General features: G+C 53.4%; 1 protein-coding gene across 1 annotated transcript; it reads left to right on the top strand.

Annotated features, from left to right (window-relative positions):
* Window positions 1-7: 7 nt before the first annotated feature.
* On the top strand, window positions 8-15,510 carry MATN4 (matrilin 4). The gene is made up of 11 exons (XM_057378384.1): window positions 8-24; window positions 8,893-9,006; window positions 9,998-10,567; window positions 10,890-11,012; window positions 11,493-11,615; window positions 11,716-11,838; window positions 11,969-12,091; window positions 12,519-12,932; window positions 13,268-13,420; window positions 14,214-14,318; window positions 14,496-15,510. Exons 2-11 carry the CDS (start codon window positions 8,916-8,918, stop codon window positions 14,552-14,554), a joined length of 1,884 nt encoding a protein of 627 aa, XP_057234367.1. The 5' UTR covers window positions 8-24; window positions 8,893-8,915; the 3' UTR covers window positions 14,555-15,510.
* The last annotated feature ends 249 nt before the right edge of the window (window positions 15,511-15,759 follow it).

The raw sequence follows: 15,759 nt of genomic DNA, 5'->3' as shown, positions 1-15,759 counted from the left end.
CGAGCGGCTCCGCGCCCGGCACGGGTGAGTGAGGGGCTCCGCGGGCACCGCCGCTCCTGCGGGAAGGAAAGAGAGAGGAGGAGGGTGAGGAGGGTGCGGGTGAGTCCGGYCCCGGTCCCGRTCCCGGCCCCGGTCCCGGCCCGCCGAACGCTGCCGCGGAGATTGGCAGCCTCCGAGGGGGCTTTTCCTTGGAGCGGGGCTGGCAGGAAGGGGAGCGGCGATCCTGGGCGTCGGGAGCAGAAAGCAAAGCCGGGAGGAAGGGAAGAGCAGAGCCTTTGCCCCAAAGGATTTTTTTCCCTCCTCTGTGGGCTGGAGCCTTCCCGACCCCCGGCCACACGGGGTGTGTTCGGTGGGGCAGTCGGGGCACGGCACCCGCTCGGTCCCTCGGTGCTGTGCGAGGATGTGAACTCCTCCACACTGTCGGGATGGCTCAGCCTGCCTGCCCTGCTCACCTTTTGCCTACCTGTTGGGCAGGTCCCTGCTTATACAACCGGGGATCTCTTAGCAGAGAGGTTTGGTACACCTGGGCAAGGCGTACTGAGCAACAGAAGATCGAGATSGTGCAGAAAGATAAGCTCAGAAGTGTACCCTGAGTTTGATATGCATCTTTTCTGCACGACTGGAAAATTGGGTCTGTGCATACTCGTTTGCACAAGCAATCACCCACCTTCGGCTTATCATTCCAGCCGTTTCACAAGATAAAATTAGCTTTGGGCACTTCTGTTCCAAGCAATTACACGGGAAAACTTGTTTGGAAAATCAGATTATTCTGCGCTTATCATGTTTGTGTGGACACGCRCCCATGTGAGGTAAGCGGAGCTGAGCAGATTCACCGTGTGGTTGTGTGTGCTCTGCTGGGGTTTTGCCCCTCGTTCTGCAGGGACAGCCTTTGCTGTGGTGCAGAGAGCTGCTGAATCCATTCAGAGTGGGAGCTGGTGTGGTTGAGGAGCTGGCAGGGAACGGGGACTGTCCTGTGTCAATGGAAGCCACCACATGTGTGCAGTGTGACTGAGGGAGAGGGATCCACGGGAGGGGTCTGTTCTGAGCCCCAACTCTGAGAGGAGGCACAGGGCTTCATCTCTTTTGCTTAAACTCAGAGGATTTTTGCTTCATTTTGCTTATTTATAAAATTATTATGACGTTCTTCCTTTGGGTTCCCTTGCTGTGGGACCCTCTGTAGCATCTCTTAATAGTAAAGTGTTTGCTTCTTGTTTCAAGGATGGGAGCAATTGATTCCAGTTAGTGAGCATACAGGTTATCAATAACAAGTAGCAACTGCATTTCAGAAGAGGTTATTGTGATCTCTTCAAGAATTCATTAGATTGGTGTTGATATCAGCCAAAAGGTGTGTGGGGGGGGGAAATCTGCTCTCAGATCTCAGCCCCGATATTTGCCACCAGGAGACGGATAAATCCGGCCTCATCCAAAATGCAAATTCCCATCTGGAAACCATGCAACAGATTTTGGTGTTTTTTTTGCAGTAAAACAACACTTCTCATCAAAGCAGCCAGGGTATTGCCGCGTCCAATTGGAAAAAGCTGTTGTTGATTTTTTGGTGGAAGTTGTAACTCRCATTTGTTGTTGAAGAATTAAAGAAACCGTATGTGCACAGTACGAGATGGGCTCGGGAGCTGCCCAAACGGAGGAGCCGTGGCTAACAAGGCAGCCCGTTGTAGGCAATCTGCGGTCACAGAAGATGTTTGTGCTCCGATTGCTCATAACATAGAGTTTCCCTTGAGGTTGGCATTAGGGGTTAAAGGTTTTCAAGAGAAGTCTTTGTTTAAACATCTTTAAAGTTTCCAATAGGGGSCCCTTTGTTCGCTGTGGAGCAGCGTGCCTGCCTTGTTAAAAACTCAGCACTCATAAAATGCCATTTACAAATTCCTGATGAATAGGGCTGAAATATGGAGGSGAGATAAGTAGTGTTTCTATCTGCACACACATGGGATTTATAGACAAGCCCTACCATGAGGGAATAAATGGGACCTAGAAAAAACAYGACAAAAAGAAATAGATGGAGTGGTGTTTATAAAGAAACTTATAAAAGTCAGCTGCTCCCCCAGAAGCAGTTGGGCCCTCTTGTGCCAGATGTCTCCTCCAGCCGAGCCAGGAGGCTGAGTGGCTCCTGACACTTGTCATTACCTCTCAGTAATCGTGTTTTCTCCACTTTGGGCCCAAACAGTAGCAAATTGAGCACTTGGGCTCTGTTGGGAGCTGCCACCATAAGGGCTCCACTGAGCTGCTGGGTACAGGCACCCTGATTCAGTGCTCTCTGTTACCTGCTGTGGGCTGGAGAGTGTTGCCTCTYTGTAGGTACTCACAGCATAGATGTACCTTTAGGTGCCAAGTAATGTCTTTARCTCTTAGAAGGCTTTGGTTCTCTCTTGTCTTGGCTAAATGGAAAGGATTTTAAACCAGCTCTGTTAAAAAAGGAGAGAGTACAGGTGTGTGCTCAGGAGACTCCAGACACTGGTCCACAGCGATGGCAAGGTTTTCTTGTGGGATRCTACAGCCTGCTGTGCCTGATCCTGTGTCGAAGCTTTTGTGGTTCTCACACAGCTTGTCCTTCCTGGCATCTTTTGCTGGAATCTGGATACATCTTCCCCACTAATTGTGCCTTTGCCTGTCTATCTGCACACTTCTGATCCTCTTGCCTTGCAAGCCCCTGCTTGCTCATGTGARTCCATCACTAACCTGGTCCCTCTGGTGCCCACCAGGGAAATCCATAAGGCTCTGCTGTTGTCCCTTGAAGAGAGGTGGCAGTAACTCAGTTTCTCTCCACACTTCAGCTTTTCTGTCTCTGGGCAGTGTTGTGCTGCTTTGCCAATGTGATCTGTGGGCCCATAGGAGTCCATGGTCTATGGCAGGAGCCAGTGGGAGCAGATCTGTTGATAGCAGAGGTAACTCACTCTACAAGAGTGTGTGGGCTGGAAAATTAGGCAGGGTCCACAAATGGAAAAACACTGCMTTTGGGAATTCACAGCTCCTCCTGGACTTGGATGGCTTCCCCAAAGTGTTACCTGCTCTTCAGCATGGCAGAAGGGAGGCCACAGCCCACTGTGTGAAGCTCTTCTCTGGTGCATCTCCTAAGGGGTGACAACATCCCTGTCCCAGGACAGCAGTTCTCCTGCTGCCAGAGGCATGTGGAAGCTGTGGTTAGGTGTGAGACATTTCCTTTGAGATTCTTCCTGTGAAAAGTATCTACATAAAACTTACTTTTTTGTTCTGAGGAGGGACAAAAAGTCTCTGCGTGCCTTTCCGCAGCCGCCAAGCGCTCCTCACTTTCTGCTATTTCAATTAAACACATAGCAGGAGSGGTAGGATAAAGAGGAGAGGCACAGGAATATTCTCCTGGCGTRTTTTCTTATGCCAACACATTGAGTCACATCTCTAGAGTGAGAAATATGATATAAAAATTTAGAGAAGGAGGTCAGGCAGTGAATCTATGATTGYGGGGCTGGAATAGCAGGCGGTCTCTGTGGTCATCTGTGCCATGTAAACTTCCTGGAGGTCAGCTGGGGATAGTGGTCCCAGCAGGTCTGGGAGRCAGATGTCCTGCTAGTAACTATCAATCTCATACCAGCTCTGCTGCATCAGGAGCTCAGCTGACGARCTCTGCACCAGCCCAGTAGCTGATCTGGGCCATGACTCTTTTCCTTTGTGGTTGAACATGCATATTTCTGGGGAAAAAATGCTCTCTAACACCTTCCTCCCAAAACAAGAACTTGGGGAGTGGATTGCTGCGTCAGCTTCTGGATGGCCCGGACATCCYTCTCTCCAAAGTTTGAAGTCTCTTGGCCCTGCCCAGCTGTCCTCCAAGGACCTGTTTGCAGAAGACCATTTGCTTTTTAAAAAGAGTGAGTAAGGTGGATCTGTTCCCTGTCGATCACTCTTCATCAAAATCCAAGTATTCCAAGATCTCTCCAGTTTTATTTAAAATCACAGTTAGGAGGTGGACTGAGGTTTTCCTGCTGTGCAGCTCAGGGGACAAGAGTAGCCTAAAGGTCTCGAGTGGGGCACAGAGGAACAGAGAAATGGCATCAGCAGTCCTGAAACAGGAGCCATCTCTGACATGATTAGYTGAACAAGGAGATTTGGCAGACGTGTGTTCCTCTTGGCTAGACCTTTAACATTTTAATTTGTGAGTGAATGCAGCTTTTATTCGTGGCAGCTGTTTCCGAAGCAGCCCAGGTACAGACTGTTTCAGGCAAGAAGTTTTCCTGCCAGGTGAGTTGCAGAGCACTGGGAGGTCTTTTAGAGACAGATTGATGGCAGAGAAAGACTCCAGGTGCTGTTGTGGAGAACATCTAGAAGGGGATGCTCTGTCCATTGCTACACCCAGAATTTCCCTCTCAAGGGGTCTTCAAATGTCATGTCAGGACTTGTAGAAGTCCATGAGCTGTGAGTCAAAGACATCTGTTACTCAGCCTGCAAATGGACCTGGTCAAGAAACCTGTTTTTCTCCTTCCYTTCCTGTGAATATATAGGAGCAGATCCCATAAAATGGGGAATAGGCATTTGTGGGGAGCAAGTGGAGCGAAAGAGAAGTTCCTTCTGCATCCAGCAAGGTTTTCCTGTTACAGCACTCCTGCTGATTTACTCCTGTTGGGTTTGGAGCCTTCATGCGCTGTTTGAGAAATACAGCCTTGTTTTTCAAACAACATGTCCATCCAGGTGGCACTTGGCCCAGTAAAGCTGCCGTGGTGTTGTAACTGGAGAGCACTGTGGTGTCCTGGAAAGAGTCTGCTCCGGTTCTTTCATGAGTTTGGGAAAAACCAAGGACACATCAGTCCTTAAAGGAGGGGRAAAAAGCCCTTTTGGGCTGGAAATTCGTGCCATTGCCATGGTCTTAGTGWGCTTGCGCTCCCTGACTCTTCCTTGCTCTGAAAACTGCACTGCTGTTCTCTCTGGTTGGATTTGCCACTCATCACTCAGCTGCTGTGGGGGATGAGCATTGAGATTTTGATGCTGTGATGGAGTGTAAGGTCCACACTGCCTCTGAARTGGTCCTGAAGGTGGATTCAGTGCTTGTGGGCAGTAGAGGTAGCACTGAGGGATGAGCACATTGCAAGCAGAGAGCACCTTGAGACTGGGGATTATGCTGGGAGAAACAACCTTTGGGCAGCCCTCCAGGACAGGGTGGATCCAGCTCCAGGGCTGTCCCGGGCCTCACCCTTTCACACTGCTTGCATGTCTTGCAAATCCATGGACAATGTGCCAGCAATTCATCCATATTTCTACAGCAAAGTTTGGCATCGAGAGGTGCCTTCAGGATGATGAAAACTGTCTGCATCTCTCCAGGAAGCTCTGGTTGCTTCATTGTTCCCTGGGGCAAGATACACATCAGTCTTTCTCCCGTGGTCCCACGTGCATTTTTGAGCAGCCTTTCTGTCAGGCAAGGACCTGAAGGATGATGAATTGCTGTCCTGCTGAGGACATCACAATTTTTCTCTCCATCCTCCAGCAAGAGGATGCTCTTGCATTCTTTCTGCTGTTGTGCTGGCAGAACTCAGGACCCCTAAGCAAAAGGACTCAGGGTTGAGACTCCTGGCCATATTTTGATCGGGTTTTTTGTCACTTTCATCAAATAAAATTGATGTGGGAGTTGAATTTCTGCCTCCCAGAACTGCCTGGTTAGATGCTGCCACTCCCACAATGTGCCAAAGGTCTGCCAAGCCCAGAGGGGGGCTGGAGCCCTGTAATTTTTGCCATAAACAGAAATCTCAGCTAGAGGCTGATGTGCCTGTACGTATGAAATCGTGCATGTGGTTGTTCCTGTGACCCAGCTCATGACTCCATAGCCTTAGTCCAGAACCTGCTTTCCTCCTTGTGACACTACCGTCAGGGCTTTTCCTGGGCTGCACTGCCACCCCTCCTTTCTCCATCTGCTTCACCCACTCTACATTTGATRCAGAAAGCTCCATCCCTGTAACAGCAAGAAGGATAGGGAGCTGGCAGCATTCCTCACTCTGCTCCCTGCYGTGCCCTGTCCTTTGGCTTTGCCCRAGGGAGGAGGTRCCCAGGTCCAACCTGCCACCATCTGGATGAACCAGATGAAGGGGAATATTCAGAGTATTTCTGTTAACCTGTAGCCAGGAGAGAGCTGCCAAGGAGGCCACACTGAAACCTGAAGCGGCTGTTTTTCCTAAGACTCAGCACTTGGCAGGGAGAGCAGACGGACAAGCAGCRGAGCAGGGAGGGATGCAATTGCCCTGGGGAGCAGCATTGCCGGTGGAGGTGCCCAGGGAAGGTGTGCTGGCTTACCTGTCTGTCTCTGGGGATCCATCTCCATGTCCTCCTTGGCTGAGCTCACGACGAGAGTCGAGAGGAGGTGSAGGAGGTGACTCTTCTGCCCTCACATGTGGCTCTCCCCTTGGTCACCCTCCTTGCTGCATGTGCTGACCATCTCCTTCAGCAGTGAAAAGCAATAACTGTTTCTCCCTGTGTCGCTCAGAAATGTCAGGAAGAGTTCAAGTGCCCCTCTCAGCTCATCTGCAGAGCTCGGCTGAGCCAGCCCAGGCAGCAGCACTCACYCTGCCTGCACCTTTTTTCCTTTATAGCTCAGTGTTATCTCAAGGTCTCTGGCGCTGCAGCCGGTGCCGTGTTTGCCTTGCCTGGTAGCACCTGCCTGCCAGCCGGTCACTTCCCACCCATCTCCCTCCCACTCCTGCAYGGGCTTGGAGGGGGTGCTGTGGGATCCCTCAGGGTGTGGGGAGTCCCTCTATAGGATGTAAGTTAACCCCAGGGAAGTGCAGGTAGAGGGAAGTTGGCAGGTGAGGGGTGGTGAGAGAGAGACTGGGGCACATCTGTCCCATCATCTTTGTTGCCCCATCCTCTGCTGGGGCAGGGCTGGGTGTTACATTGAATGGGGGGCCAGAACACTGTCCCAGACTGGTCTCTGCTGCCAGGACCAGCACTGAATATATRGCTGAGCTGCCACGCTCTGCCCTGTCCAGGCAGCATCAGCCCTTCCAGCTGTGAGGAGTGCCAAGATTTCCTCCAAAGCTGAGATGCTGTTAAAAATAGATCAGTCGTGAACTGGTTTTCTCCTTCTTGGTTCCTGGCCCGACAGCTCATTCCTCCTTCTGGGCTGTCTTTGAAGCTCCCTGGATGCTGTGAGACACAGGCTCCATAGCAGCCTGCCACTGCAGGGAGGCGTGGAGAGCAGAGAGCTGCAGAAATGTTCTAGGAGGCATAGCTATCCCAAAAATATTTGGAGGTTAGTGAGTGCTTTCTCCCAGGAAATAAGCAGCACTGGAAAAAGAGTCTGCTAAATAATGGGGAAATGAGGCTGGGGTAAGAGGAACTGTCTGTAAGAGGAACTGTCTGCCTCTCTGCTCACATGTGCTGAGGGGACACAGGTGTCTGAGTAATCCTGGCCAYAAAGCAAAGCTCTGCTCCATGGTTTCCTGGAAAAGCCCTATCAGGCTGCCRTCCCCACTCATCCCCTCAGCCAGAGCAATCCCACTGGTCCTTCCCCTGCACGGTTCTGCAGAATTTCCTGGTGCTGCTGAGGATTCTCTGTGTCCTGGGCTGGTAGGTTGCTCACCTCCAGGCAAAGGCCACGTCTCTCCCTTTGAGACAGGTATTCTCCATCCCAGTTTCCTCTTGTCTGCCCCTTTTCTGTCCTCCTGATTCTTTAATACAGTTTTCCAGGTGTGAACACTGAGTCTGGAGACAGTTTTAAGATGCAGCTGTGAAACSTATTATCAGTGTCCCTGCTATCAAAGACGTGGTGTTCAGGGCTGCACGTAACCACTGAGCAATTAAACAGCAACCCTGGTGATGAATTACAACTGGGACCTCCTGGGGCTAAATAAATACACACTGATAACTACCGATAAAATGAATTTTTGTGGTTTTTTTTTTTTTAAAGCACCCTTCCAGTATCTGTGCCCAGTTCTGGCACTGCACGTTTCCTGGGGAGGGCCACATTATTTGTGGCATTTCCATCCCTAACACCTTGGGTTTCCAACCAGAGCTGGAATAAAAATGAACTAAATAAATCCTTGTCCCTGCAGGAGCCAGGAAAGGCAAGGCAAGGCAAGACAACACAGAGGTGGGTGGGGAGGGAGAGAAGTGACAAGATGAGGTTTTGGGTAACAAGTTTAAATATATTTTCCCCCAATGTTCCCACCCTAAAGACACGAAAAAACTGTTGAGGTCCAGAGCATCCCTTGAAAAAGCCTTTAGGGCAGGGAGAGCTGCAGAGTGCTGGTGACCAAGTCGTGGGGACCCTGAGGTGATGTGAAGGAGAGCAGCAGGCTGGCAATGCTTCACCCAGCACCTGCCCWGGGGAAGGGCTGTGAGCCCACCAACACGAGCACCATCACACCCTCTGCCTGCAAAGGCTTCTGCTGTCYCAAGAAAGTATGGAAACAGGCAGAGAATGGAACTTCTTGGAAAAATTATCTTTGCCAGGGACTTTGAGAGACTTCTGAGCAGGTTTTATCTGTGCTGGTGTTTCATCCAGGGGCTTCTCTTCCCATGCAGGAGTATCAGGAAGGCTGCATCCCTGGGTGCAGCTTTCCCACCCTCCACTGGCTGCAGAGAACAGCCACACAGTCAGGAGAAAAGCATTTGGCTGAACATCCCATCTGCCTGGTTTGCAAGTGAAAATAAAGCTTGTCCCACGGCCAGCTCCACCCAGAGCAGAAAATCAGACCCTTTGGCAGAGTGCTGCTACTGTAATGAAATTGAGCTGTGCTGAGACTGCCAGTCCTTGGAACGGGAAAGATTCCACGTGGGTTCAGAGAAGTTTGGGAGTGGATCTGTCAAAACTGCTGCTGCTTAGGGTTTTTGGTGCTGCCTGGGGACACCCAGCACAGGTRAAGGKTGCCCTGTGGCTCAGCCCATCCTCRGCACTGATTGYACCTTGTCTTCTCCCTGCAGTGCATCCTCCCAGCCCTGGAACGATGTGGTCTTGCAGAGCCACGATGAAACTGCTGCCTGTTGCCCCTCTCCTGCTTCTGCTGACAGCACTGGAAGCCAGGCCAAAACCTGCAGGTGAGCTCTGGCTGGTGGGGAGTGCCTGGAGGGGAGAGATGTGAGAACTTCGGGGCAGTGGAGCCCTTGGAGGACACTTTGCTGTGTGATATGGGGGGCACGTGATGCCTCTTCTTTGGCAGCATCCCCAGGAGAATAGAGGATCCCCCCGGTAGTGGGACCCAAATGTCCCAGTGCTGCCCCAGTGGGTGCGAGCCTGAGCCTGAGCCTGGCATGGTGGGGGCCTCTGGTGCTGCTTGCTCTGGGCACATCCTCAGCTTTGATGTGGCTCAGGTCAGGGCTTGTTCCCCTCCTGCCCATGGGCTGTGACCTCAGCAGGAGGCAGAGGGGTGAGGGGAAGCCTTGTCCTTGCTTGACTCTCCAGGTGCAGGGGACAAAGCAAACCCAGAGGTACCAGCCTCTCTCCTCCCAGGGCAGAGGGATCTAAATCAATTTTAGTTTAAAAACAGTGAAGGCACCAAGTGGAGAAAGGAGCGGGTATGTCTCAGAGACCCTCAGTGCAACTGAGATTGGCATCATCCCAAAGGGACCCACAGTGTTTCCTTGTGATTAGGGCTCAATTCTCCCAAGCTTGGGTGCAAACAAGGCAAACAAAATATGTTCATCAACATTTCACTTGCTAAGCACTCTCCCAGTTTGCACTGGAAGTAACATCTTTATGTCCAAGAGAGGCTCTTTGGTTCAGTCTCAGCCWAGTGTGTGGCCTTAGCTTTTCTTTTTCTGTCTCATTTTCTGCCCCCAAAAAACCACAACAATCCACAGCCACAGCCAGGGTATGTCTCCCCAGACTGCTGGGAACACATTCTTCTTCTGCTTCTGCTCTGCCACCACCTTCTGTGGATTTACTGGGCAGTGGGAAGGTACTGGTCTGCGGGGACTGCCCCAGCCTGTTCTATCCATCCCTCATGAGTGGGCCCCATCACTGTGCAGAGATCTCTCTGTTCCCTGCAGACAGCCCCAGGACTGAGCCTTCTCTTTGCCTTCTCCTTAGCACTGAAGTGCAGGACGGGTCCCCTGGACATCGTGTTTGTGATCGACAGCTCCCGCAGCGTTCGGCCCTTCGAGTTCGAGACCATGCGGCGCTTCATGATAGACATCATCGGCAACCTGGACGTGGGTCCCAACGCCACGCGGGTGGGGGTGATCCAGTACTCCAGCCAGGTGCAGAACATCTTCTCCCTCAAGACCTTCTTCACGCGGGCAGACATGGAGAGGGCCATCAACAGCATCATCCCRCTAGCCCAGGGCACCATGACGGGGCTGGCCATCCAGTACGCCATGAACGTGGCCTTCAGCACGCAGGAGGGCGCGCGCCCTCCGCACAAGAGGATCCCCCGCATCGCCATCATCGTGACGGAYGGGCGGCCCCAGGACCGTGTCACCGAGGTGGCCACCCAGGCCCGGAACGCTGGCATCGAGATCTACGCTGTGGGAATCCAGCGGGCAGACATGAACTCTCTGCGGGCCATGGCCTCACCRCCACTGGAGGAGCACGTCTTCCTGGTGGAGTCCTTTGAGCTCATCCAGCAGTTTGCCAAGCAGTTCCAGGACAAGCTTTGCGGTGGGTGAAAGCCGCTCCTGCGGAGTGACAAGGGGGAGCCCTTGTATGTGGTTCTCACCTAGACTTTAAGGTGACCTTCAGAAGGGTGTTTGGGGTGGCTGCCCATGCCAGGAGCAGTGTGAAAAGGAAACAAGCTCCCCAATGAGGAGGCACTGCACAGTGTCCATGTCTGTGCACTGGGTGAGCACTGAGGTTGGCAGGGCTGGGGCTCTGTGGGTTGTYACACTGGCTTCTGCTTCAGGGACAGGGTATATGGCAGAGCCAGGGTCTCCATGTGCCCGGCATGCCTGTGGGGCACTCTGATGGCCATTTTGTCTTGCAGGGGTGGACATGTGCGTGGAGCGGGAGCACGGCTGCCAGCACACCTGYGTCAGCACCCCTGGCTCCTTCTACTGCGAGTGCAACCCAGGCTACAAGCTCAATGTGGATGGAAAGACCTGTTCCCGTAAAAACCTGTTTTATTATCTGAACTTTCATAGGGTGCTTGTAGTTACGGGTCCCATGGAGGGCAGCTGGAACACAACAGACAACCCAGAGAGCCCAGCAGCAGCCTGGGTGCTCTGTTCACTGGGTCCATCACCTCCAGGGGCTGTAATGACTGCAGATACTCAGCATTGCTAAATCCTGGCTGCTTCTCTGAGATGGGACACTTGGCACTTATATGGGCATAACCAGCTGCCCATCAGCTGAGGGGGTCTGGGCAGGGAGTACCAGAGGGTTCACAAGTGTGAACCAGCATCCAAGTGTGCAGTGCTTTGTCCCTGGATTTAAGTGCAAAGTGGTGTTAGTTGGTCTGAGCACCACACCAGCACTTTTCCTTCTTGTTTCGTGGTGCTGGGAGCTGCTTCAAAGCCCTGGAGCAGTCCTGCCCTGCTGCCCCAGGGAGGCTGGCACAGGAGGGTGATGGTGTCCTGTTCCCCTGCAGCCATCGATGCGTGTGCAGACGGGAGGCACGGCTGTCAGCACCACTGTGTCAGCGTGCGGGGGTCGTACTCGTGCCGCTGCCGGCCAGGCTACTACCTCAGCCACAACAAGAGGAGCTGCATTAGTAAGTGACTGTCTCCTTCCCTGTCCCTTCTTCCTTTGACTCTCGTTCCCTCTCTCCTCTTGTCTTTTTCTTTCTGCCATCGCTCTCCTTCTCTCCCCAGTGATTGATTACTGCAGCTTTGGAAACCACAGCTGCCAGCACGAGTGTGTGAGCATCCCCAACGGGCACTACTGTCGCTGCCGCAGCGGCTTCACGCTGCAGCCTGACAGCAAATCCTGCAGGGGTAGGTCCCAGTGTGCTGCATGGCACAGGCTGTGCATACAGCACGTGCCTTTATGTCCCCAGGAGAAGGGCTGTTCCCAGACCACCCCATCTGAATGGGGATAACCCCATCCCCTTGGCTTGTCTTCCAGCCACCGACCTCTGCAACGGGGTGGATCACGGCTGTGAGTTCAAGTGTGTGAGCACAGAGAGCTCCTACCACTGTGTGTGCCCTGAGGGCCAGCAGCTCCAGGCCGACGGCAAGACGTGCAGCAGTGAGTACTGGGACACAGCTCTGATATTCTTCTCATCTGGGCTCTGTGCTCCTAGAGRGGGCTCAGCTGAAACTGGGCTGAGGGGTTCTGTCCTCACTCTAAGTTAGGCTGAAAGAGGGTGGAGAGCTGGCTGTGGTTGGGGGAGCAGTCAGGAGACGGATGCTTGTGGCCTCAGAGACAGGGCACATAAAATACAACAGCTTTGAGGAAAGATTCAGGAAAAGAGAAACCTAGGAAAGACTTTCATGGGGTGTTGGGGTGTCAGTGGAGGTTTTTGGGCTGAATCCCATGGGCATGGTCTTCCTGGCTGCAGTTTCAGTGTGTTCCCACAGTGTCCTGAAGTGCCAAAGCTCAGCCCCACACACCTTCACTCTGATGGTGCCCACGGTCCGGCCGTTCCTCTCTCACCTTCCCCCTGTGCCTGCAGAGTGTGGAGCTGGGCACGTCGACCTGGTGATGGTGATCGACGGTTCCAAGAGTGTCCGGCCCCAAAACTTTGAGCTGGTGAAGCAGTTTGTGAACCGCATCGTGGACCTGCTGGAGGTGTCCCCCCACGGCACACGGGTGGGATTGGTGCAGTACTCCAGCCGCGTCCGCACCGAGTTCCCCCTCAACAAGTACCACAGCAAGGATGAGATCAAGAAGGCAGTGATGGATGTGGAGTACATGGAGAAAGGCACCATGACAGGCCTTGCCCTCAAGCACATGGTGGAGCACAGCTTCTCCGAGCTGGAAGGCGCCAGGCCTCTCTCCCACAACATCCCCAGAATCGGGCTCGTCTTCACAGATGGACGCTCCCAGGATGACATCTCTGAATGGGCCAGGAGAGCAAAGGAATCAGGTGCAGGGACAAGGGGGAAACACCAAATTCCAGTGCTTTGGTCACCCTGGGATGGTTCCTTGGGGTGGCTGTCTCAGGGAGAAGCTGCAGCATCCAGCCTTGGGGAGCTGCAGCCCAGGGCAGACAGACTTTGTTGTGGTTGCAGGGTGCATCCTTCATGCAGCAGCCTGCACCACTGCAGCGCTGCCACGCCCCTGCCTGCCCTTCCCAAATTTCTGCTGTGTATTTGGGAAACCCAGAGAAAATCCTGCATCCTCATCTTTGCTCCCTTTGGGCTGGGGCTGCTTGCTGTGGGGTGGCCAGCGCAGTGTTCAGGATCTGCCCTTGCCATGCAGGGATTGTCATGTTCGCYGTGGGTGTTGGAAAAGCTGTGGAAGAGGAGCTGAGAGCGATYGCCTCTGAGCCTGTGGAGCAGCACTTCTCCTACTCAGCAGACTTCACCACCATGACCCACCTTGTGGAGAATTTCTCACTGAATATCTGCCCAGGTGGGTGCTCCTGGCCACACCAGGGGACTTGACCCCAAGCAGGGAAGGCCATCCTGTCCCCACAGAGCCAGTGGGGTGGTTTGTGTCTGTCACCCTGTGTCACCCAAGGCTGAGCTGGGCTTCTGTGAGCCTGGGCTGTCTCAGGGTCTCACAAGGCTGTTGTGGGTATAGAGGTGGGTCTTTGGGAGGGATTTGGAAGGGGAAAAAGTGAAGCTGGAGGGATTAATTTAAAAATGGGGCGTTAATACAAAAGCATTAATGTGAACGACCACCCCTGTGCCATTGCATGGGCAGAAGTTGGAGTGGCACCCTGCCTTCAGGGAGGCTGCCCCAGCTCTGAAGGTGGCCTGTGTCCTTGTTCAGACCTGTGCTTCTGCTGCTGCTGCATGCAGGGTTGCTGTGAGGGTTTCCCTACTTTGGGACAGGCTGGGGATCCCCAGTGCCCTTGAGACTCCCACAGGGCTGCAGATGTGGAGTTAACGTGCCCCCTGCCACCCCAGCTCAAAGGAAAGTGAAGCTCAGCGCCGGCTGTCCTTGGCACACTGTGACCACGTGTGTGACAGCTCTGTGGGTTGCCTGGCAGGATGCCTGGCAGGGAGCTCGCTGGGCCAGCAGGGCAGCCTGGCAGAAAGCAGAGAGGCTGAAAAAACAGGGCAAAGTGGTGAGGAGAGCCCTGAGGCTCAGGTGCGGCCTCAGTGGGTGGCTGCAAGGACAAGGGACTTGTCTGGGAGCAAGGGAAAGCYGGGCACTGTGGGGCCATGGCTCTGACTGCAGCCAAACCCCACTGTCACAGAGGAGGGCAAAGGGGAGACRGAGATCCGCAGCCCGTGCGAGTGTGAGGCACTGGTGCAGTTCCAGACCAACACCGTGGCCATCCTGCAGAGCCTGACCGAGAAAAATATCCTTTTGGGGTGATGCCTGGGCTTGTTGGGGTGCATGACCGCTGAGGACAGAGCCCACATGGGGGAGGGAAGAATGGATAAACGGGAGCAGGGGAAATCTTAGGCTCCATTAGGGGATCAAACCCTTTGCCCAGCAGACTGTGTGGCTCACGCTGTTTCCTTAGCACGTTCACTTGCTCAGATGACGGCCAGACTTGAAGACTTGGAAAAGCAGATTGCCAACAAGAAGTGATCCCAGCAGAGGGCTGCGGTGCTTGGTGGGGCACAGGGATGTACAGTAGCTACATGACATTGTTATTGCTAGGTTATCGTAAAGCATCAGTGTTTGTTCTTGTATTGCAAAATCCCCCGGGGGGCATGGATTGTATTTAAAAACCCAAAAATCCTAAAAACACACAAAAAGGAACTTGAGCAAAGCCCCTGCTGTGAGCCAAGGGGTTCAGTTGTTGTTCCATGGCAGGTCTGGGGTGAGGGGACAAAACAGTGTGGGAGGGCTGGTCATTGGACAGACATGACACCTGGTGTGCCCCAGAGCAATTGGGATGGCACAGCCCCCCTGGACCTTGGCAGGCTGCTTTGCAAGAGAAAAAACCTACAATGGTGTCACCCTGAGGGCTTCTGTTGTCTCAGTATCTGCTGCCAAGTGGTGGGGCAAGGAGAGCTGGGCGGTGCAGGCAGCACAGGGGATGCCTGATGCCCAGCCAGATCCCAGTGTGGTGCCCAGGTGGGCTCCCATGGGAAGGCGGGCAGTGGGATTTCTTAGATCCCCTTGCCCTGGTTTGGCAGAATAGGTTGGAAATCGGTATTAATCTTGTTTGGTTTTATAATCACATAGCAAAATGGTAATTATTCTTTCTATCACTATCTATGTGTGTGTGTACATATATATATGTATATTTAATTCTGAGAGCAGGGTAGTGCTATTTTTAAACTGTTATTTTATATAAAGCAATTTCTATTCTGACAATAAAGACCCTGAAGATTTGTAAGACATGTCCCTCTCCTTTCAGCTGGGCTGCAGGGTCACAGAGTGTCCTGTGTCAGAAGTGAGGCCTCTGGCTTTTGCAGTGTCTCCTGTCCTCAGATCCAGAAGTGCTTTGGGAAAACCTTTGCTCTGTGGCACCTCAGGGTGCAGCTGGAGGCAGCCAGCGTGGCACGGACACTGTGTCCCCATGGGCAGGGTTTGCTTTGGGGTCGGTGCTTGTGGGGCTTGGAGCTGAGCTGGGTATGGAGCCACAGCCTGGCCAAGGTGCCCATGGGCAGGGTTTGCTTTGGGGCAGGTGCCTGTGGGGCTTGGAGCTGAGCTTGGCATGGAGCCACAGCCTGGCTGCTGTGTCCCCATGGGCAGGGCTTGTTTTGGGTGCTTGTGGGGGCACAGGGGACTCAGAGCTGAGCTGGGTATGGAGCCACGGCCTGGCCAAGGTGCCCATGGGCAGG

The sequence above is a fragment of the Malurus melanocephalus genome, unplaced genomic scaffold (genome assembly GCF_030028575.1).
Source record: "Malurus melanocephalus ecotype Western Australia unplaced genomic scaffold, MMel_1.1 scaffold_356, whole genome shotgun sequence".
Lineage (NCBI taxonomy): Eukaryota > Metazoa > Chordata > Aves > Passeriformes > Maluridae > Malurus > Malurus melanocephalus.
Note: the sequence above shows the minus strand (reverse complement) of the source record. Positions and strands in the feature narration are given on the sequence as shown.